This window comes from Cinclus cinclus, chromosome 2, assembly GCF_963662255.1.
Source record: "Cinclus cinclus chromosome 2, bCinCin1.1, whole genome shotgun sequence".
Taxonomy (NCBI): domain Eukaryota; kingdom Metazoa; phylum Chordata; class Aves; order Passeriformes; family Cinclidae; genus Cinclus; species Cinclus cinclus.
In genome coordinates this window covers 37,068,101-37,090,447 of record NC_085047.1, presented here as the reverse complement: position 1 = coordinate 37,090,447, position 22,347 = coordinate 37,068,101, and the positions used below count along the sequence as shown (strand labels likewise).

At 40.7% G+C, this 22,347-nt stretch overlaps 1 protein-coding gene across 2 annotated transcripts in view; it reads right to left on the bottom strand.

The window, feature by feature from the left end:
* TMEM135 (transmembrane protein 135) overlaps window positions 1–18,585 on the bottom strand; it is a 156,287-nt gene extending 137,702 nt beyond the window's left edge. For both annotated transcript variants that reach the window (XM_062514193.1, XM_062514202.1), the window contains exons 1-3: window positions 18,445–18,585; window positions 8,217–8,344; window positions 2,826–2,918 (exon numbers count right to left, since the gene is read on the bottom strand). In XM_062514193.1, the coding sequence (XP_062370177.1) occupies window positions 2,826–2,918; window positions 8,217–8,344; window positions 18,445–18,585 (362 nt within the window). The remainder of the gene's footprint in view (window positions 1–2,825; window positions 2,919–8,216; window positions 8,345–18,444) is intronic.
* Between the last annotated feature and the right edge of the window lie 3,762 nt (window positions 18,586–22,347).

The following is a 22,347-nucleotide window of genomic DNA, read 5'->3' as shown; positions in this document are numbered from 1 at the left end:
AGGTGGTTTTATTCCTTGGCCCTTTCCACAGATCCTGATAAACTACTATTCACTGACAGGACAACTATATTTTATAGTCACCGAATAGAACACACATGGACATATTAATGAGCCATTTATATCTTTATAGACCTGTAGGAGCATAATATAGTGCAGAGCATTTCCTGAGTCTGTTTTTGAAGTTTCTATGCAATGTCACCTCCCCATTGCCGGTGTCCTGCAAATACGTATTACATGGATAGAAACTACAATCAAACTAATTCTGTAACACATTAGAAAACATGTTCCTCCTCAGAATTATATTGCACTATTATAGTGGTGCGCAGTAGTTTGGCTAGCAAGCTATCAATCTCTTTTTCTCATTCTTTCATATGAATTACACACTACAAGGCTGGCACACATGAAGAGCAACACTTATAAGAAAATCTGATTTATAAGCCTGCTGCTCCCAAGTTCGGGACTGACAAGGACACTGTGCAAGCAAATGCCAGTGAGGTACTTAAAATAGGGTATCCACTTGGGAAGAGATTAAGTGATTAAATTCAATGTTGCTGCCAGCTGCTAGTAGCAATTTGAACGACTAGAGATAGGTTTATGAACTCACATAAGAACTTTTTCCAACTTCCCTGATTTTTCACTACAATTTGTTCTAAGCTGCTCAGCAGATAACTGAAAATGGCCCTGTGTCTCAATGTGAAACATCAGTTTCCTAAGGGACTGTGAGTCTATTAAAATTTGATTTTGCCTGTAACAGAAGCTAGCAGGCAAACAGATGTGAAATCAGAAAGTCGTATTTCACTGTTGGCAGCAGCATTTTGCACATTATACATAGTTGCCATCTGAGAACATACCAACTTCGTATTTTTTAAAAAAAACCTTAACTTTCAAACACCTTTTGACATCCTTTAGTGATTTTTTTCATTAAGAACAATGACCCCACATTTTCATACATGTATTATACTCTAATACCAACAGTTCCTTCTTTCCTTTAACTGATCCAATATAATGTGAATTTTTAGGCAAAATATCTTACGTCACACATAATGGATTCTGACAAAAAGGAGAACAACCCTACATGAATTAAGTATTCCAGCATTATTCATTGCATACGTGCTGTACCAATCTACTTTTGTTATTTCAGCTGCTAAATAGAATCCTGTTAACATGTCAGAGCTTTCATATATTGCTACAAACAAGTCTAGAAAAACCTATAAATTTTAAATGTATTTTTTTTTGCCTACTCTTTTTTGTTACTCTTAACAAGTACAGCTTTCCAACTTTCTCATAGTTGTTTTGCTGTTATACAAAAACCTTGTACAGGTTTGGGCTCATAACCAGTTGCAATTCTCCACTCACAAATATTCTGAAAGTGACAAGAAGGTCACAGATCGACAACCAGCCTGATTTCTTCCTCTTTAATATTATCTAAAAATATTAGAACTCTGGCACAGAAAAGCCTCACATTTAAATAAGTCTTTAGGAAAAGTTAAGCAGTGTTATCACTGATCCAGGGGAAAAAATGCATTCGCTCTCACCCCAAATGATACTCTGATGCCAATAGACTCTGATGCTAGAGTCTAAGTAACCAGGCAACGTTCTATTAAAATGTATCCAACCTCTTAGAAGGTAATTACAGTAAGAAGAAAATCAGTCAGCTAGAGAGGACATAAGAAAGATGATTAACTTATTCGTTAACTTGATTACAATTATTTTCTCTTGTTACATTAAGGAAAGTGATTTAAAAGTGTTCCCATATTTCCAGAAGCTCTTACACATCCTAAATCTTCAAAACAATGCCTAATGAACTCTTTTAAAAGGACAGAACTTTAATATACATAAAACCTGGCATGGGATTTGCTCACTCCAGAGCTGAAGTTCAGGAAGGAGGCCTGACAGTGAATGAACAACACAATGATATATATTTGCCATTATTTTTAAATGACTGTTTAAGGAAGTTTCAGATATTCACAGTAATCAAAAGTGCTTTCATACCATCTCTAGTACCTCTTTCATCATCTTTTTAAAACGAGTAATCCTTTACTTTACCCTTCTCTTACCTTCTCTTCTTTAAATTAAACTTACTAACTAGATGCCTAAAGCACCTCACTCCACAGCAAATTAAGAAAGTATTGTAACTGACACTATTTATACAAGCTACCAATGTAAGTTGAATTTCAAACAATAAAACCTTACAAGCCAGGATTTCACCTGCCATCTTCACCTAGGCACATTACAAATGGCAGCATTGGGCTATCCTTGGATTACTTAGAGCTTTCTTCTCCCTCTTAATGCTTTCATAATGAACTTACTTCTGATAGATGAACTTCAGCACCTCTCCTAAAGTAAAAGGTTTTGCTTTCTGTACCATTACATTTCATCCAATCTGAATTATTTCAACTCACCCTTCGTTTTCTCCACAACACCCTATAATTCCTCCATCTTAACTAAGTCACATTAAGTCATTGGCATTCTCCTTCTCTGTGACTAATTGCAAACATTGCTCAAATTATTTATTAAAAAACAAACATGAACCATAGTTGCATTAGGAAGCCCTAAGCAACCAGGCTTTATCAGGCAATCCTGAGCAACACAATTGCACATTAAACAAGACAAACCACAAACATGAAACTGAATGTTCATGAAGTGTTTTTTTTCGCTGTAGCTTTCTAGATTTAAACTGAAGGCTGCAAAAGACACTATTTCAGATTAACTCTATTTCCAGCAGTTTGAAATAAGCCCACTGAATTGTCAAATGTCAATCATCAAATGATCAAAACAAGAAACATTATTATATTAAGCTGAAAATCCATAAAAACAAACCCTACCTGCTTTTCCTTTCAATGAGAATAGCCATGTAAGAAGCAGGCAAAGCTGCACCAAAGCCAGGAGACCAAAAGTAGAATTTTCCAAGTATCTTCCTGAAAAAGTAATTTATACACATATTACATGCAAATGGAACATTCATGCACCACACCATATTTTTTCTGCATTACAAAATTATGAATCATTTCTTATTTTTGTCTTCTTACATGAATCTGTACTTACTAATAAACACTAATCATTGTGTTTTTACAGTTGGATAATTCTCAGAGGAATTCCCAAAGTGCTTCATAAACATTAAACACCTGAAACACTTCATTAATGTATTCACTTCATTTAAATGGCTACATTTCTTCCAGGAAATTGGTGCCTTCTAAGAGATATTTTTGAAAAGTTTCAGATACTAGCAAGAATCTTCTAGAAGGCCTTATAGCCACTCATCTCTTTGCTACTTGTTAAAATACAAGTCGGATTTTCAGGAAGATCTGCCTTGTGGAACATAGTGATGCAATAAGGTGAGAGAGAAATCAAATCAAATAATTATCATACATGCCACACTCCAAACAGACAATCCACTGATGCTAAAAACAGAAAAATACACACTTACAGTAAGACAAGGAATCAGTCTATATATCACAAGTGGAAGCAACAGTGAATTTCCAGTCTTATTAAGCTGGGAAAGCTCTAATTTTTGGCAGCTAGATCTGGATTTCTTTTACAGTCTGCACAATTTCAACTATCAAAATTCAACAATACGACTTGGAAAAAAAAAGTTACACAAATGGCAATATCTAAGAAAATCTTTCTACAAATTGGTCACTATCAAAGGAAGAAAGCCAAACTGCATGTCGGACACAAGGTCACCCACCATGTTTGGTCTGTTCAGGAGACCTGCACATTCAAACCTATTCACGCTGATCACAGAGGGAAATGAGTCAGAGAATTGTGACATTTAGTAGCATGATAATAAACATACTTAAATTTTACCAATACTGCTCAGCTGACAAGCACTATCAGTGGGAAAACAAAGCATTTACAATGGAGTCTACCCTTCTAAAAATGCAGCAAAAAATACACAAACAAAATGCCAAACACATACACAGTAGAAGAGGTCATTTTCTTAGACAAAATTTCATGTTGACAACACAGAAGAGAGAATAAAGATGATAAATCAACACCATCTGATTAGCTCACTTTCATTCTTGCTGTCAAAGGCATGAGCAGCCTCATTTCATACTTCTGCAAAAATAACATTACCAGCGAGCAATGCCAGCTTATGCTTGTAAGTGAAAAGAGAGCCAGTGTATCAGCAGCAAGTGATGTAATGGCAATTACACACACTGCTCATTCCCACGGCTGCAAAAGGATAATTTCTCAGGATGACAATGCCAAATGCTGCAGGAGCTAAAGTTCGTTATTAGGATTCTCTCGGAAAGTAATTACTGTATGAAGTTTCAGAGAAGTCATTTTAAGCATCTTAATAAGTATGAACACATCTTACCAGACACACCTGTTAAGTAACAGAACAAATGCCTTTTCTGTGGGAAAGAAGCAGTAATTTGTTCTTTTGGCATAGCTTAGAATCCTTTTACAAATGCTTGCATGTTTGGTTTGACAGGATTTTGGAAACAACAGTTACATATCTTACACAAGAAAAGTCCAGTGGAAATAAAAATGTACAGTCACTAACTGAAATATTTAAACTTCTAAAGTAAATGAAAATTAGATTTTGTTATTACTTGCATGGCTATTTTCACATGTTCTGTGGGTAAAAATTGGAGTAAGAACTAGGAGTTCTTTCAGGTCGTGCACCTAATTCTTCAATCTACAAGCTGTACATGGACAAACTTAATTACTCTAGTTGACAGACTAACAGAACCATGTCTTCATGAGGTATTACATGTAATTGAACCATAAACCTAAAAATCACACCTTTCATTTAACAGATGTAATGCCTGTCAACACAGGAACCCAGCACTTCCATCTGAAACCCAAACAGATGTAGTCTTCTGGTTCTCACCACTGGAAGAGATTACAATCCCCATCTGGACTGTCACACATCCGTAACAGAGATCATCACCCTCACTGCTCTGCCAACACAGCAGTCTGTACATAGACCCTAATTCACCACACAAAAAAAATAGGAGCTAAAACAAAAAGTGAGTCAAGTTAGCTTGGCAATCTCCTCTAAAACAGTAATATCTACCCACAGCCTAAGTCATTGCTGACATCGGATTTAGATATTTTTCAAATTTTACCCACCTGTGAAATAATGAGAATATTAAATAATGCCTGAAATTATTTTAATTCCACATTGTTGCCTAAAGATTTACATCCTTGAGAATATTTGCAGCAGTTTCAATTTTGGTAGTTTTTCCTAGCTGAAAGGAAGAAACTACTATAAATATGAGTTAACTTGTCCAGTTATAAACCCTTACTCCATTGCTTTGGTCTAGAACTCCAGGAGGGTAAGAACAATGGGGCATGGAGCTTGCTGGACAATTCTGTTTCTGAGCTAATGCTGCTGCTATAATATACCTTTCAAGCAAAAACAGATATAAAACCTGCAGCATATATCCTGTTGTACAGATCTATCACATCAGTCTCTCATCACTATCTAGAAACAAATGGAGAGCATCTAGGTCTTCACAGTCTCAATCTCTTTCCATGGTTGCATATCAGCCAGGCCAGTCATGCAGAAACAGAGGTACTGGTATTTCTTTGATGGTTTAAAATGTTTCTGGCCTGGATAATCACACACCATTATTCTCACTCTGAGGGGCTACTGAAGGAAATACACATTGTATCATGCAGCAGTAAATTCAAAGAGTAATATAACTTCACTCAAAACATTAAAAAAATAATATTTAAAAAGACACAAATTGGTTAAAAATAAAGGACTGAAGTCTCACATTTTCATCATCCATCAACCACCCAAGAGCAGGTGAAAGAAGCAAGCTTATATGGTTCAAGGTGCACAAGTATACTAAATACAAGATATGAAGTATTTTTCAAGTGAATGACTTTTCAACACTATGGTCTTAGGAGAATCTCTTAAAAGAGCATACAGAGCACAGTTTGTAAAGGTGTCACATACTGACTCAGCTTCCTGGTCTCAGTTTTCCTCCAAACACCATTCACTCAGCTCCTTGACCATATTATATTCAAGTGCTGAAGTGACTTGTTCAAAGAACCTAGCCCTGCCGATCCCCAAACACCTTCCTGAGAAACAGCAGCTAGTTTAAAGCACACCCCTGAGTATGGGTAGAGCTGCATTTTTACTTTGCCCTTTTCTCTATCAAATTTCATCAGTGATTTTGATGAACAGATCTTTCTGAAATGGATGAGAGACAGTTTTAGATTTCTGTACCCTAAATAATCTTACACAATCTCTCATACTAGTGTTCAGCACCTTTTCCAGATTCCTTTGGTATATCCAAAACAAAAATAAAAAAAATACAGGAACTTCACTGGCAACTTCTTTCTATTATGCAAACCAATTATATATGCCGGGTTTTTTTTCACATATATTAACTACTTGCTAATAGTTTACTAATTCCTGGAAGACCTTTCTTCTTGACGAGTCCTAGCAAGCCCTCCTGTCAAAGGCACTAGGGAATTTATGGAAAATGCACCAAGTAGATCATCGCCAGGTATGTACCCATTCTTCACAGGATACAAGGTTGGAAAGTATTTCTACTCTGACAATCATGTTATCCACTGTTTTCTGAAATGCAACTTAGTAGCTCTTACATATCCTAATCACTTAATTGCTGAGGCTCTGGATTTCATTTTGGACAGAAAAGCCGCAAAATTCTCACTATAACTGGACACTCATACTTCAATAGGCACCATTACCATGGCTGCCTTAAACACTTGTTTGCCTCTAATAGAGACTTCAGTTCACCAGTTTCAAACAACACTGTAGCCAGTAACTTTTTACTTGCAAGTCAAATTGCAGGTGGTGGGCAGTGTGCAGAGATTCTCCCAGCAAGGATCCTGCTGCAGCTGTTTACTCCCTTCCAAGATGCTGGCTGGTTACTGTGCAGCACAGCTGTATGAGTGCCAGGGTAAGCACTAACATGTGTCCCTTGTCACATTTAATCATTGGAATTGTCCTTTACATGGGCTCTGACCTAGGTCAACCCAAACAATGCTTCAGAGAGACTCTGGAGGTCAGAACAGATTTTGACAGCTATGCTCCACCTAGGTGAAAACAATGCCATGCCAGCTGGCTTCAGAGTAAGACATTAATCTTTTACCTACTTCACCGACAGCACAGTCACAAATCTACTAGATGGCTGATATCCTCTGTAAAGAGGAACTGCTGAAAACCATATAACTTAAAACCATACCAGCTTAATTTAGAGAATAACATTTAACTACAGCACTGGAGTAAAGCACTGCAGATTTACAGGCAAATACACAGCAGAATAAGGAAGAGCACTCTATAGTTCAGAGGAATAAAAATAAATCATTAATACAACCTAGATTGCTAGAAAACATCATATTCTTTAGAGCTCATTACTTAAAGATTCACTTTGAGAATTATTTACTTGAAAAACACTCCATGGCTTCTCACCCAGCTCCTCTTCTTCTCTGCCTTCTTCAGCTTTGAAGGCAAGTTTAGAGGACTCTAAACAGATTTAGAAGTAGGACATAAGGGGTTTATCTTTTAGAGGGGCTGGCAAGCATGCTGTCAGTTAACTTTCAAACATTCATTGCTACTGTAGGCTTTACATGTCTGTGTAACATCTCTTACAATGCAGGCATAATCATACTAATAAAAAGCAATTTTTAATTTTTAACTATCCTGATAGTTACTTGAAATATATATTGGAAACAAAATACAGAGGTGCCTTTAATGCTCCTTTTTCAGAGCAAGTCTGTATCTTACAGAATCCCAGAAGCTGTGTTGGGATTTCCCTCATTTACGACCATAAGGAGAAGTACAAACTCGGATGGCTGGATAAAGTTCAGTATAATTAAAAGTTACCACAGCCTCTACATCAGGAAAATAGAAATCAATATCAAATTAAATCAATTGTTTCTAGGAAAGAAAGATTAAGGCTTTTTAATTCCCCTCTAGAATCTATTTGAATTTCCTGCAACAATGTATTTTGAATCCATAAAACAGAGAAAAAGAAGCAAAGTGGATACCCTGACTTATTTACTCATTTAAAAGATTACCAAAATGAGAATAAAGTAATTTTTAAAAAGTAAAGTTTCATATTCAAATGGTAAAACCAGAAATCAATATGATTGCAGTAACTTTTCTTATTTCAAAACATTACAAACAAGCCTATTACAAAACGCCTATTACAAATTATTATATAAACTAAAACGTTGCATAAAAATAGCTTTACTAGGTTTCATTTTTAGGATAGTATACTAACCTTAGAATGCAAAAGCAAGCAATATACAAGGTCCCATTTGCTGTCAGAAATGAAGTCGACTGCAAGATCTCAGGTAGAAGTTTGTACAAATAATAGTCAAGTTTTCGTTTCCTGAGAATAGCTGCAACCTGAGGGAAAAGGGAAGAAAAAAATGGGGGACAAACTTTAATTCAGTTAGACAGTTTTTGCAAACTATAAAGAAAAAGAAAAATGGAAAATGAGGCATGCCCACTTAAGCAGTAAAACAAAGGCTCTTAAAATTTATGAACAATACCACAAAGACTTCCTTTGAACTTGTTCCAGCCATTACAATATTTATACCAGGAAATACATCAAGCAATATGAAATGGGAAGTATAGGAGGAATTTTATTACCTTGTTACCGTTGGCTATAATTGTCAGAAACATTGTCTGCCAGACATCAAAACTGTTAAGATGTGATACATCTACAGAGTTTTGTCTTCAAGACAATTTGACAACCACATAATTATGGTCAGAATACCACTAAAGTAATCCAAATACATACTTTACACAGTGTCGGTGAAGTGGGGATGTTTTTTAAAGGTTTTCTACTCCAATTGAATAACTGCAAGTCCTCAAAAAATGTTCACCATCTGCTGGGAGAACAATACATTCCTGACATATTTTATAGAATTGGTATATTATCTAAAAAAACTGCCTATAGCAGAAAACAGGCTCGATCTAAAAAAGAAACCTCCTTTTGTTCAGTTTAGCATGTCCCAGATATTATAAATAGCTTATTTATGACTCAAACACTAAACATCCTCAAACTTATTTTGTCTACATAAGTTCTGCAATTAGCTAACAGGAAGGTGTTAACAAACCAGGCTTGTCTCAGAGGTACCCAGGGCTAAGACAAGAGGCAACAGACAAGCTCAAATATGGGAAACTCTGGTTACACCTAAAGAAAAAAACTTTTTTTATGAGGGTGGCTGAATATTGGAGGAGGTTGCCAAAAATGATTGTGGACTCTCCAGCCCTGAAGACCCTTGAAACTTAACTAGAGAAGTCCTCAAGCAACCCCAGGGCTTCCCAAGGTCCCTTCAGCCTGTGTGCTCTTACAACTCCATGGAAGCACACTTTGAGGGCACCATGAGACAAACTATCCTTTTTTCATCCTTACTAGCATTTTTATCTGCTCTGATCTCCCCGGGAGTCTTAAAACTGGCCAGAGTTTTTGGTCAATGCTTAGAGAAATTCCAAACAGAGCAAGCTTCATATTGCTAGTGCTGATGAGAAGAAAGACATCCTGTCAAATCCATACTGCCAACATATCTCAAAGTCTTGGTTGTGAGAGGGAGATATTCTTCCCAAGCATTGTCCACTGAATAGCAAGTAGATGTTTTAGAATCAGAGATGGGCTGAGGATTCTACTAAAACTAACCACGCGTAAGTTCTGCCAAAATCTTGTTTCCAAATTGAAGCTTGAACTAAGGATTAAGAAGAAATCCATGCATGAACAGACCTCTGAAAACAGATTTACACATTACTTAATCAAGTGTCAAGACTGCTTTAAGCGTAATAGATTAGGCAATAATGCAATCCAGATAATCTTTCTGCTGAAGGAAAGTCTTAATGTAGTCTAAACGCTGAATAACTAGATGCGACCCACTCAGCAATTCCTAGTATATTGTAGGAAGGACATGAACACTGGAACAAAATAACTGTTTTTCTTTGTTTCAAGAACACAGCCCTTATAACTGTGAAGCCTTGCTCCCTCAAACCAAAGTGTAAGATGTGCAATATAGAAAGAATAGTATCTTATAAATTAATGTCAAATCAAATTTAAAAATTTATTTCTGTAACGTTTCCAGCAAGTTTTAGATTACTGCAAATTTATGCTTTCCCTTCTCTTTACTATCCTACTCCCAAAGGAAAAACAGAAAAAAACAAAACCAATAACATACAAACCATTCCAAAGAAAATTGCTCACGTTAATTTGAAAGAGAAATGTATGAGAGAATAGAGCTACACACCCAGAAAAACAAAAACAAACCAAAAAAAAAAGGAGCTTATAAAAGCTTAAATTTTCTACCTGCTTTACAGACATCAACGAAGCTAAATACTGTGTAGGGCTGAAAACAGGCAAGGGCAGACTATAGACCTCTTCTTCTACCAGTGATGTGATTACATGGAAAAAATACCAGATATTTCTGGATACGATTTTGCTGTCCCTATCAGTTCCACACATTTCAGAAAAGTATTATTAAAGTTCAGAAAGACTATGAAATCTGATGTCAGAATGCAGCACTTCATGGCTCCCACTGGGATACACTTCACTCAAGTCAGCTGAGAGGACATTGTGACGAAAACCAAATTCTTACAATAAATGCACTGGTCAAGATTTAGCAGTGGATGTCAGTAGCAGAAAGAATGGAAGGAGAGCACATCAGGACATCCAGTAGGCATTTCCTCGGCAAATTAATAATCTTCATGAAGCTGCTAACAGATGCATTAAAAAAAAAAAAAAGCCTATTGAGTATTAATAAAGAAACAGACAAAAAAATTTTTTCTAGCATTAACTATAGAATTCACACAACTGCATTCTGACTCCTCAGCATAAAAAAAATGTAATTATAAAAAATCAGTCCACCGGTTTCAGGATACTTCAGTTTGTGGAATACCATTACTCAAGTCCTTTTTCTTTTTTCATTTAGTCTTTATACTCAAATGTTAAGACCCATAGATCTAAAAAAAAAAATCAGAATTTATTTATTGTGTCCTAACCACAGAAAGAATATATGCACTCCAACACTATCCCTAAGCCACAGCTACATAGTCTACTGCAAGATTTGAGCTAGGTTATTGATGTTCCAGCAGAAAAGGAACACAAGACTCAAACCCAAGCATGATTTGAGGCACCAGCCAGGCTTGATTATTTTCATGATGTAATGCCTACAAGTATTCATCATCCAACCACAATAACCTCAGCTTCACCTCCAGTATCCTCAATCCTCACCTATATCCCTGAACTACAGATTCCACAAGAGGCACTGCACACAAAGGACGGTTTAATTTAATGAATGTACTAATTGGCTGACCAACATACAGTCGGACAGGTTACACAGCAGGCTAAAAATACCACAGGCTTTCTGCCAATTCTGCTGTTGTGTGTGCAACATTTTTGTCTCTCCCTCCTCCCTCCTTAACCACGTCTTAAGCTTGTACAAAGTGTATGACTTCAAGGACTACCCCTCCATCAAAATTCGGTGGAATTAGACAACACATACTACTACACTGACTAATGCAAAATGGAAACAAGCACTACCATCTCTCATTCCTTCACAACATCCAGCTGAAATTAACCACATCATAACACTTTTATTAAAGAAAAAGAGGAAAAGAAAAAGAAAACAAGAAAAAAATTTAAAACCTTTTAGAAATATGCAGACACCTGGGCAAATCTTTCGGAAAGCAGAGTTTAATAGCATTTATAAGCACAACTATCTGACATATTGAGGCACCTTTAAAATCCAAATTTAGAGATTACCAGTACAACTGTGCACACGGTTTATATAAACCATATGCTGCAAGTCATTAAAAACCCAAGGAAAAATTTGTAAATTAAGTCACACGCTAAAAGCAAAGCAACCCTCAGTATTCAAAGCAGTTAATACCTCAGATTACACAAATGGCGGGCAGAGTTACAAATAATTTCTTTCACAATTATATTCAATTATTGTATGTTCTTTTAGAACCATTTGCAACTTTTTTACAAATTTTACAACAATGATACTCCTTTGTTTTATAAAAATTGTTTTTAAGTGCTTTGGAGTAACTGAATCTCAAAATGCCCTCAGGTAACACTTGGGTTTTGAAAGACACTTGCTCAAACAAGCAATTTGTTTCTCATGCGTCCTCTGAACACTCAGATTTGTTTTTCCTCAATTAGCTGGTCCCTTCCTGATTTTACCGATTACAAAACCTGGCTTCCAGATTGTTTAGTTTCGTAACTCAGCTCCTGCAATACTCTGAGGAAGAAGAATATATGCCTCCTGCTTGCTGAGCTGCCCTGTCTCATGTGAGATGTTATATGAGGATCACCATCAGTGGTGAGTTGAGTTGTTTTGATTTGGATTATTTAAAATTTTCCATATCACCCAACCAACTACAAAAAGAAACAGTACTCATGTATTCTTTGAATGACATCTAAATCACCTTCAAGCCTGGAATCACTCTCATTCCATGACAATTTATGTTTACTATTTGTTTTCCTTCTACTGAAATGAGTTGGAGACTGTATTCCATTCCCCTTAAAATGTCTAACTCAGCACAATTTTTAAGGATTGTCCTCCCACCCTGAAATTCTTGCCGTCTACTATAAAGGTATACCAACTTAAGAGAATAGATTTATCCCTTGAGAAACAGTCCCTGCTAGTTCTCAGTATTTGCACTATCTTTACCAAGACCTTTGCTCAGTCAGTCAAGGCTGAGGCTTACCCTGACTTCCAACATCACCGTGACAAAGGCTCCTGGTTACCCCATACATCTTTGAGCATAAATTTTTCAGTTCACCTGAATTCATTATATGATTCTTTCCAAATTCTCAGAATCTCAGCAAAAGACTATTTTTGTTTATTTTCAATTTATGAAAGAATTTTTATAGTGTGGCCCAAAAGCCACCTGAACAGAGTGGAATGACTGCAGCATGGAATGAAGAAGTCACAGATTCTTACTTTAGCAGCATTCAAGCTAATTTTAGTCATATTTAACGCAGCTTCCAGAAGAATCAGAAAGCAAGAAGACAGTGACCTACATGTCATTCATAACACCGCAGAGAGACACAGGACACTGCACAGTTCTGAGATGAACAGATATCCAAGAGAAGGCAATCACATGCCACCATCACAGTAACTCTAGGTGCTGGATCAGACAGAAGAAAGATTACTGACAGCCGAAACCAGAGATCCAAACTGGGATCCAGAAGCACATTCCACAGTAACACTATCATCCTCCCTAGTCTCCCCACCCTACATCTAAACACACAATGGCCTGCAGCACAAACAAGGAAAAATCACATTTTAATATACCCAGCAATTCTAGAGTATTTTAGAATACAATTTGGGCAGTACAGTCTTCTTGCACACCTAAGAAAGATGATGCATAACAACTCTACCTGTGCTGGCAGATAAGAGAGGGTCTGCTTCAGTGTGAGCTGGCTCCCCAGCTTTGTTCAGGACCACAACAAACAGCTCTCCCAAGATGCAAGCAAAGCCAGTCTGAAGCAGCAGCAGCACAGCCAATGTGCACCATCCATCCTTGGGAACAACCTCTGGCCCAATCCTAAGCAATGTGCATACAGCCAGGAAAGTGATGTGAGACTCACACTTCACCTTGATCTTCAGCCAGGGATTCTGACTTATGTATAAACGTTTTCAAAATAATTAATTAGCACAGTAAGAGTCGTTCTGGCTGTTGCTGCCTCCAGTCAAACAGTGATTTACCTCTGAAATGACCTGCCAGCTGCCACACGCTGCTTGCACTGCAGCTCCCTAGCCCATGTACTCCTACAATGTCTCTCCCACTGATATTGTAGAGGAAGAAAAAAACACCTTATATTTATACAACAGCTGATAGCATTTGTGTCTCTGACACTATGATATACAATGCTATTCTATTCCTAAAGAGGTTACAGAATAAAGGAAGGAGATTAAGATACAGAATACAGATATTGATGGGTCAAGCAGGGCTCAGGAAGACAACAGCACTGGAATCCTAACTAGAAAAAAAAAAGTCTTCTGATAGAAAGAAAAAGAAGCAATTGGCATTTAAGAACCTGAAGGTTGTTCAAGGCACAGGAAGAAGCAGATATGGCACAAGTACGAAGAAGTATTAGAAGTGAAACCAAAATGAGAATCAAAAGTAAGAAAATGAGTATGAGAAAACTATGAGAAGAAATTAAGAAAGAAAAAAAGAAATCAATAAAATAGAGCAAGTGCTGAGGATCATTAAAATCTGTACTGGAGCAGCAGACTCTGGTTACATCTGTTTTAAAGAGCTGGCTGAACCATCCCTGAGTGCAGAGGACATCTGAAACAGAGCTGCTGGCACCCACACTGCGCTAGGCCTGCTGCTCCTCTCCTCTATGCCAGGAGATCTGTGTGGGAGAGGTGTCTGGAGTCAGAGCCAGGAGTAAGCCAAGAGTCAGCTTGGGCCAGTGCTTAAGCTGTGCTCTGGCTGTGCCCTTTAGCAGCAGGAAGGAAGGGCAGCAGATACAGGGGAGGAAGGGGCTGGTGCTGGGAAGGAAGGGCAGGAGATGTAGGTAGGGAGAGGAAGACCTGTGTTTGAAATGGAGAGGGGCAGGACAGAAGTCAGGTTGGAAAGTGAGGGAGTGGGAGCCTGTCTAAATTTAAGTGAAGAGAGTAGACAATCAGACTAAGAGAAAGAAAAGATGAACAGCATGACTGACTCTTGCCATCTCAAGGGCAAAAGGTTAGAAAATTACTTCTGGAATTGCTACTACAAAGTAACAAACAATTTTTACCTTATTTAGATTAGGTGAAGATGTTACCTTATCAGATAATCTGATACACTACAAAGACTTCATAAAAATGACTAAGCACATATATGTAATGTGCACTATGAGCCAATAAACATCTAAAACATACAAACCCTCAGGAAACAGATGACTTTACTCTAATGCCTGTGATGAATAGCACTTCAACCAGGTGAAATCAACAGAATCTTGAGAAATAGAAGTTGAGACAACTCAAAGCCAATATTCCAGCCTTTCCCCAACTTCACGCAATTTCTCTGTTAAATTATTCTCTTCTCCTCACCTCTGTGAATTTCTAGAAGTCTGATTTCTTCAGCTTTGAAAATGCAAGATGTAACTTTCCCATTTTGTTTGGCTTTGATTAATGTAAAAACAAAGTATAGACGGAAGAAAGAGCAAATTCTGGGTAAGGACTTTTTCACGGAAGTTTCAAGGTATCACAGCAAATAGATTTCAAAAAGTAAAATTCAAGGTTTAGGAAAAACTGTTCAGTGGTTCTTCTGCAGGTATAGATGCTAAGCCACTTTTTTTTTTTTAAGTGGGTCTTATAACACTTGCATATGGGGACATTTGGTTTATGAAAACACATGCAGCCTTAATTACAAAACAGGCGTTTCTGTCAGCCACTTCATATGGGGAGGGACAATTCAAGTTAGATGTGAGGCCTATTTTCACTAAAGCAATTCCATTTGTACTGGAGCAAAAATAAAGACAGTGCAAGGATGGTGTCTCAAGGCCATATTTTTTCAAACCAAAAAAATACTCAAGCACAATTACTAAAAAGAGAAGGAAAAAAAAAACAACTAAGAGTACAGCACTACTTAAAAGCAAAGACTCTATGCAGTCATTTACTGACAGCCAATATTTCACTTACTAACACCACTTAATTCAGCTCCATCAGCCTCCCACAGACCAAAGAGAAACATAACATTTAAGAGATGTGGGGTGAAGCTGTCATGAGCTTGGACTCTGGATTGTAACTGTCCCTAACCATGTTCTCTCAGAGAACAACCTCTGGATTTTTATTCTCATCTATTCATTCTCATTCATTTCTACACAAGTTTATGTGAAAGGAAACTCTTTCATCTTGTTTCCTTAGTTATTAGCTTGTAGCAACAGGAGGAACAATCAGAAACCATTCTACAGGTTTAATACAGAAAAACGAAGTGCATTTTTTGTTGCTGATCTCTACAAAGGACCAGGACTAAGTGCTACCAGAAACATTCAGAATGCACACTGATATAACTACAAAGACAAAATAACTTAAGTCCATCTCCTTATGTGAACCTGAATATTTCTGCAGCCCAACTGTGGTATTTGATTTACGAATAAAAGGTTTTCAAGCACAGCTGTAAGTCCAGCAAAGAATGGATTTTGTGATGACTCTCTTAATTCAAGACTGCTCTTTCCCTGCCAAGCTACTTAATGTGCAAAGCTTCTGCTTCCTCATCTGCAGTCCACACTGCACCCTTTTCCTCTTTACCTTACACTGGTTCTGGTGCTCACCAAATCCTGCTTAATAATCCAATTCAATTCATTATTGTATCTGAAAATTACCCTAGCTAAAAGTAGTGTAAGCAACCTCTTCTGGGTTAGCACTCATGGAGAGATGAGGTCCAGAATCACAAAGAAATGTCTGGGAGCAGAGACTGGCAAGTGCTTCTGCTCTCTTTAGACAGCAGCAAGATCTGAGAGCAGCTCAGCTTTAGATTAGTCTGGCAGGTCAAGTTAAACACTACCAACAAAATCCTAAGAGAAACTTAATTAAACTGCAAAGAAGTCAATGCAAAAAGTGAGGCAGAGGTTTTACAATTCAGCAGGACATTGGTTAAGAAGATTCCCACCTCACTTTGGGTTTGTGACAAGATGTAACTGTGTATGGGGTCACAATGCAAAACAGATGAGGAAAACATTTCGCATTTTTAGGTTTGTTTTTCTTTTCAAAGAAATAAAAAGTGGGAGCTTTCCCCCTAACAGCACAACTGAGGGAACCATAACAAAGCTATGAGCAGGAAATCTCTTGACCAGGTTTGGCTGTTGGGGAGTTTTAATTTAATTACAAAACTGTTTAAGATGCTTTTTCTTTAGCCATACCTTAAAGATCACCACTACACCTCTCATGGCTCACTTCAGAACCATGCTCTGCTGGTATTTATTATTGAAGTATTTATGCTCCTACAGAGCAAACAAGATCAGAACAGATTCAAATAAAACAGCAGTAGGAAAAGGAAGAGGAGAAGAGAGAATGTTCTCTGTATTAGTTTCATGATGCAGCTCGCTGTATGCTCCCACCAACAGCTGCTATTCCTGTTTGTGGCAGTTCAGAGTGAAAATGTTCACTGCCAGACACGACAACTCCTTAGGCTGACACTTCTACCAGTAACTACTTTATCATATAAATGGATGTCATCACAATTTTCACTCAAGAAACCCTTCAATGGGAGTTTAACCGAATTATGTCAGGATGCTGCCGTCCCACTCCTTTCCTTCCCTTTATTACATAGCTCAAAAATTTTGTTGCAGCACCACTTGTCCAGAGTCAATGACTTGTGCTTCTTTCTGTCCAGTTAGGTTGGGGGCAGCTCTGTGGCCAGCTCACTCCTCAATCCCCCAGTACCACTACTGGAGAAGCAGGGAGGAGGGGACAAAAGTGCTCATCTGCAGCGATTTCAACTTAAGACTGGCTTTCAGGATATGTTTACACAGATGATGCAAACACATCCCAGCTCTTCTATCTACGCCCTAATATGCTGGATATGTGCCAGCTGCAACTGTGGTGATATAACCAAGTCTAATTGCACACTCATGCTAAGATACCTCACCTGTAGGACACTCTCGGAATACTCAGACTCCTTTAGCCTCGATGCATTTTTTTAGTCTTGCTTCATTATGCAATGGAATCTCCTTGATCTTAAAGCACTGATTACGAAGGTGTCACCAACACACGTGCATTACTTGCTACTGTCAAAGAGACAATGCTGGCCTCCAAGGCAAACACTAAGGTGTTTTATTCAGGTATCGTAGGTATTGGAAGATGACAAAAATACGATGCTCAGGCTGTGCCCGTGCCCTTCTGCCCACCTGCACCAACCCTCTCACAGTATGTTATGCCTCTGGATGCCACCACCCCCTATGTCTTTCCTCTGCCCTACTTGGCCCAGATTCAACATAGTCTCCCTACCATGCCTTTCCTCCCTCAAACACCAGGCTCTCCCCACCACACAACCCTCCAGCCCTCAAACCAAGTCGCCACACCACCATCCCTCTTCTCCCCAGCACCAGAGTCCACATCAAAACATATTATTTGCGGTTCTTCCCCTTCACTCCAGGGCCAGGCTGCCCCTTGACTTGTCTTCTGCCCTTGCCTCCGACCATAACACTCTCCCCCTACTCCAGACGACCCTCCCTTCCTTAATATGCCTTATGTCCTTCCCCACCACCCCAAGCCAGACTCCCCTCGCCATGGCACCGCTTGTGCCCTCCCCAAAAACACCTCTGTGATCTTCCCCCTCCGCTCAGGCCAGGCTCCCATCACGTCCTCTATAGCCCCCTTCCACCGCAGGCCAGGCTCCTCCCTGCGCCCTGGTATCCACCCAAAACCAAGGCCAGGCTCCCCTCTCTCTGACACCCCTCCTGCCCTTGTCCCCTCAGGGCAGGCTCCCCCCTTAGGCCGGGCTGCCGCACATAGACACGCACATACACACGCACTCACCAGGTAGAGGGTGCCGTAGATGCGGAGGGACTCTGCCAAGGCGCTCTGGGTGACGTGCAGCACAGCCCAGGAGCACTGCGGGTGCCAGGTGTGCCCGATCTCGTAGCAGTTGTGGGGGATGGACTTGCTCAGCGCCGCCATCTTTGCAGCGCGGGCGGAGGGGAGGGGAGGGCAGGGAGCGGGAGGGGGCGCGGGGCGCGCGCGGCCGCCGCGTCACCGCCGGGGCCGGGGGAAGAGGTCGCGCGGGGCGCTGCGCGCGCCGGGGTTACTCGCGGGCACAGCCGCTCTTCCCACGCCCCCGACCGGCGCGCGCGCCGCTCGCGTGAGGCCCGCAGCCAATCGGCGGCCGCCGGGGAGCGGCCGGGGCCGGGGGTGGCGCGAGCCGCGGGGCGGGCGGGGGGGAACCGGGCGGCGCTGAGGGCCGAGTGTTCCGTGTCCGTGTGAGTGTGTGACCTGTGTGTGTGTGACGTGTGTGTGTGTGTGTGTGTGTGTGTGTGTGTGTGTGTATGTGTGTGTGTGTGTGTGTGTGTGAGAGTGACTTGTGTGTGTGTGTGTCCCGTGTGCCCCAGGTATTTGTGTATCACCCGTGTGTATGTGCCCCCTGTGTGTGTCCCCCGTGCCCTTGGGTGTCCTGTTTGCGTATCCCGTGTCCCGCCCGTCCCGAATGTGTCCCCCGTGTCCCGCGCGTGTCCCCTGTGTGTGTCCCGTGTGCCTCCCGTGTCCTGTCGCACACCGTCGCGACACGGGCATTTACGTGCCTGTACGGAGCTATGTTTCCGTACTTGGTGTGCCCAGAGTCGCAGGCGTGCGGATTTCGGGATGTCTGCGGTGGGAGCCACTCGCAGGACTCGTGGCTCTCGTCGTGGTGGTGAGAGGTTTCGGTGCAGGGCAAGGAGTCCGCGCTGAGCTCAGAATTAAAGGTCATCTCGCAGTTTGGTCGCCGCCTGTGAGGGCAGAGACATCTCCTTCATCTCGCTCCACCCGTGCAGCCCTGTTCTTTCTGTTTTTCATGCCATCCTGCTTCTCCTCAGCCCCTGGATGATGTCAAACACTCTGTTTCCTGTCTTAATTGGTGTGGCCTCCTCACACACTTAAAAAGTCTGACTGCTGTGGTTCAGAGTGTTTGCAGGCTGACTGGAGAGTTTTGTAAACTTGCTGGGAAGTAGACTGGCCTGTGCGTGAGTCCACATGCAGAATTGTGTATGAAGTGCAAAGACTTCCTAAAAAGAAACTCTTTGATTATGAACACAGTGATACCAGAAAAGTAAAAAAATGCACACACACACACACACAAAATGTCCTGCATGTCCCCTGTGTCCTGTGACCCCCACAGGAACTAGCATAGGGAGTGGCTACCAGTGCTGGAATGGATGGCTAGCCAGGGAGATGATTAATTCAGGCTTAAAGGGATCACTGGAGGTCATCTCATCCAAGCTCCCTTCTTAAGCAGCATCCCCTAAAGCACATCACCCAGGACTGCATCCAGGCAGCTTTTGGCTATCTCCAAAGTGAGGGAGAATCCACAATCTCTCCGGGCAGCCTTCTCCAGTGCTTGGTCACCTACACAGTAAAAAAGTTCCTCCTCATGTTCAGGTGGAACTTTCTGTGCATCAGTTTCTGCTCATTGCCTCGTGTCCTCTTGCTTGGCGCTACCAAGAAAAGCCTGGGTCCATCTTCTTGACACCCTTCCTTCAGATACTGATAGACATTGGTGAGGACCCCTCTCAGTTTTCTTCAGGCTTAAGAGGTCCCTCAGCCTTTCCTCATATGAAAGATACTTCTGTCCCCTAACCACCTCTGGACATGATGGGGTTTCTGCAAAACCATGAAGGCAATGACTGATGACACAGTTACAGCTCAAGTGCAAAACTGGCATCTGGATCCTAGCTTGAAATTTTGCTAAATAAGAGGGTAAAGGGGCAGAGTGTATCAGGATTTGAAGGTTTTACTAGTGTCTCTGTTAAATAACAGTTCTGATGAAGCAAGTACACTCTATACCTCCTGTGCTGAGGTCAAGTCAAGAGTTTCAAGACCTAGGTGGGACATATATCCTGAAGTCCATAGGAAGACCAGCAAACTAACCTGAAGTCAAATGCAGGCTTAGAACAGATCCACAGCAAGAAAATTCCATCCTTTTACAACTGGCTCCAAATAGTCATGTTGAAGAGTTCACCTCACTGATCAGACTTGATACCATGTGTACCACTCCCAAGAAGATAGACCAAATTTGTCACTGATTTTGCAAACTCCTTTGCAAAGGAGCTTGCTGTGAGTGCAAGAACATATTTGCATTTCAGTGTTAGCAGCCGATAGATGGGTAGGTTGTTGTCACAGAATTTGGGGCCGCTGAGAGACTACTTGCAGACTCACAACAAATCTGCAGTAGACCTTTGACCTAAATAGTTCCATTATGCTATTTCAGTCAAGTGTATCTGACTAACCAACGCTCTTCAGGTAGAACTCTGTCTGTGATAGTTCATATTTAAAATCTAGCAGAAGGCCCTAGAGATAACTTTAAGCTCAGCTTTAGTGCTGGGGTACAGCTCTCCTGCAGCTGCAGCTGTGTGGCTGCCTCGGGCAGTGAATACTGCTGTGTGCTGACCCTTGCAGGGAAGCAGCCTTGGCAATATAACCTGCTGCAGTGTTGTTTGGACTTTGGCTTGGACCTAGTGCCTTGCTTGCTGTTTTTGTAGTACTCTGCAAAACACTGCTTGTGGGCAGAAAAGGCAATTTTTGCCTAAGTTATAGATTCTGGCTATCCTTGCTTTCATGTTTTGGCTTTGATAATGCTCTGGGCTTAAGGCTTGCTTGCTGCCTTGTGTTTGTAGGCAGAGAGCTGTGGCACATACAATAGTAATTGCACAAGCTAATGATTTCACATCTGACACATGTTTTTGCAGACAGTCCTAATTTTGGGACCACTTGCCCCAGCTCAAATAAAGCAAAACTGGGAGAGGAGGATCCAATAACATACTTTGTTCATTTGTGCAGCATCCCTGATCTGGCTAAAGAGTTGCCTGCTCAGAACTGAGGAGTTTTGCATGTCTCCTTTTGGGTCAGCTGAGGAAGACTCTGATGGTAAAGAAAGCAGCACAGTCCTGACCTTGCTCCGGGTCCTTTTCCATGGGGTTGCAATACTCTGAGAAGAAGCCCTGGGGGTGAAGCCACATGGGAATACTACTGATGGTCCAATTGGCATTGGATGCCACCCCAGGCTACTCTGTCCTGGGAAATCTACCCTTGATTGGAATAGGGACAAAAAAGCCTCATGATGGATTCTCATGAATTAGGATAAACCATTGAAGACCTTTACTTTCACCCCATAAGCACCCAGGGTTTTCAGGAATGCTCCTTCTCACACCAACAGGGCTCTATACTGGGAATAGCAGGGTGTGTCATAATGTTGCTTAAGCAAACACTAGTGGTGAATCCTGTGGCATAAAGCCAGGTGATGTGGCTGGCACACACTGTTCAGAGCTTGCCTTGTAATATCCAGGTGCCTTGCAGAGAATTACCCAGAGTAGTACTGAAACCAAAGGAAGCCAGGGAGAGAGCTAATTGCTAAGCAACATGAATGTGGGAGACTTGAGACTGCTCAGCTTGGTCCCTGGTCCTGGTTGATGTAGCAGAGTGAAACATACCAATATGTCTGGCTAAAAATGTACCCTGACAAAAATATGAGCCTCATTAGACTAGGACAGCAGTGATGCCCTGTGCTCCATGCCTTGTGTCACAGAAGGGAGCGGTATGACAGCATCTCACTGCATTGAGGCTCTGTTCCTGTTGCCCATGTTAACAAACTGCAGCTTCCAGTACAAGTCTCTGGCCAGACTCACTCTTTAGCAAGGTACCTTAACTGATGGACAGCACTGCAATCCTTTAGTTTATCCATGCAGATGATGA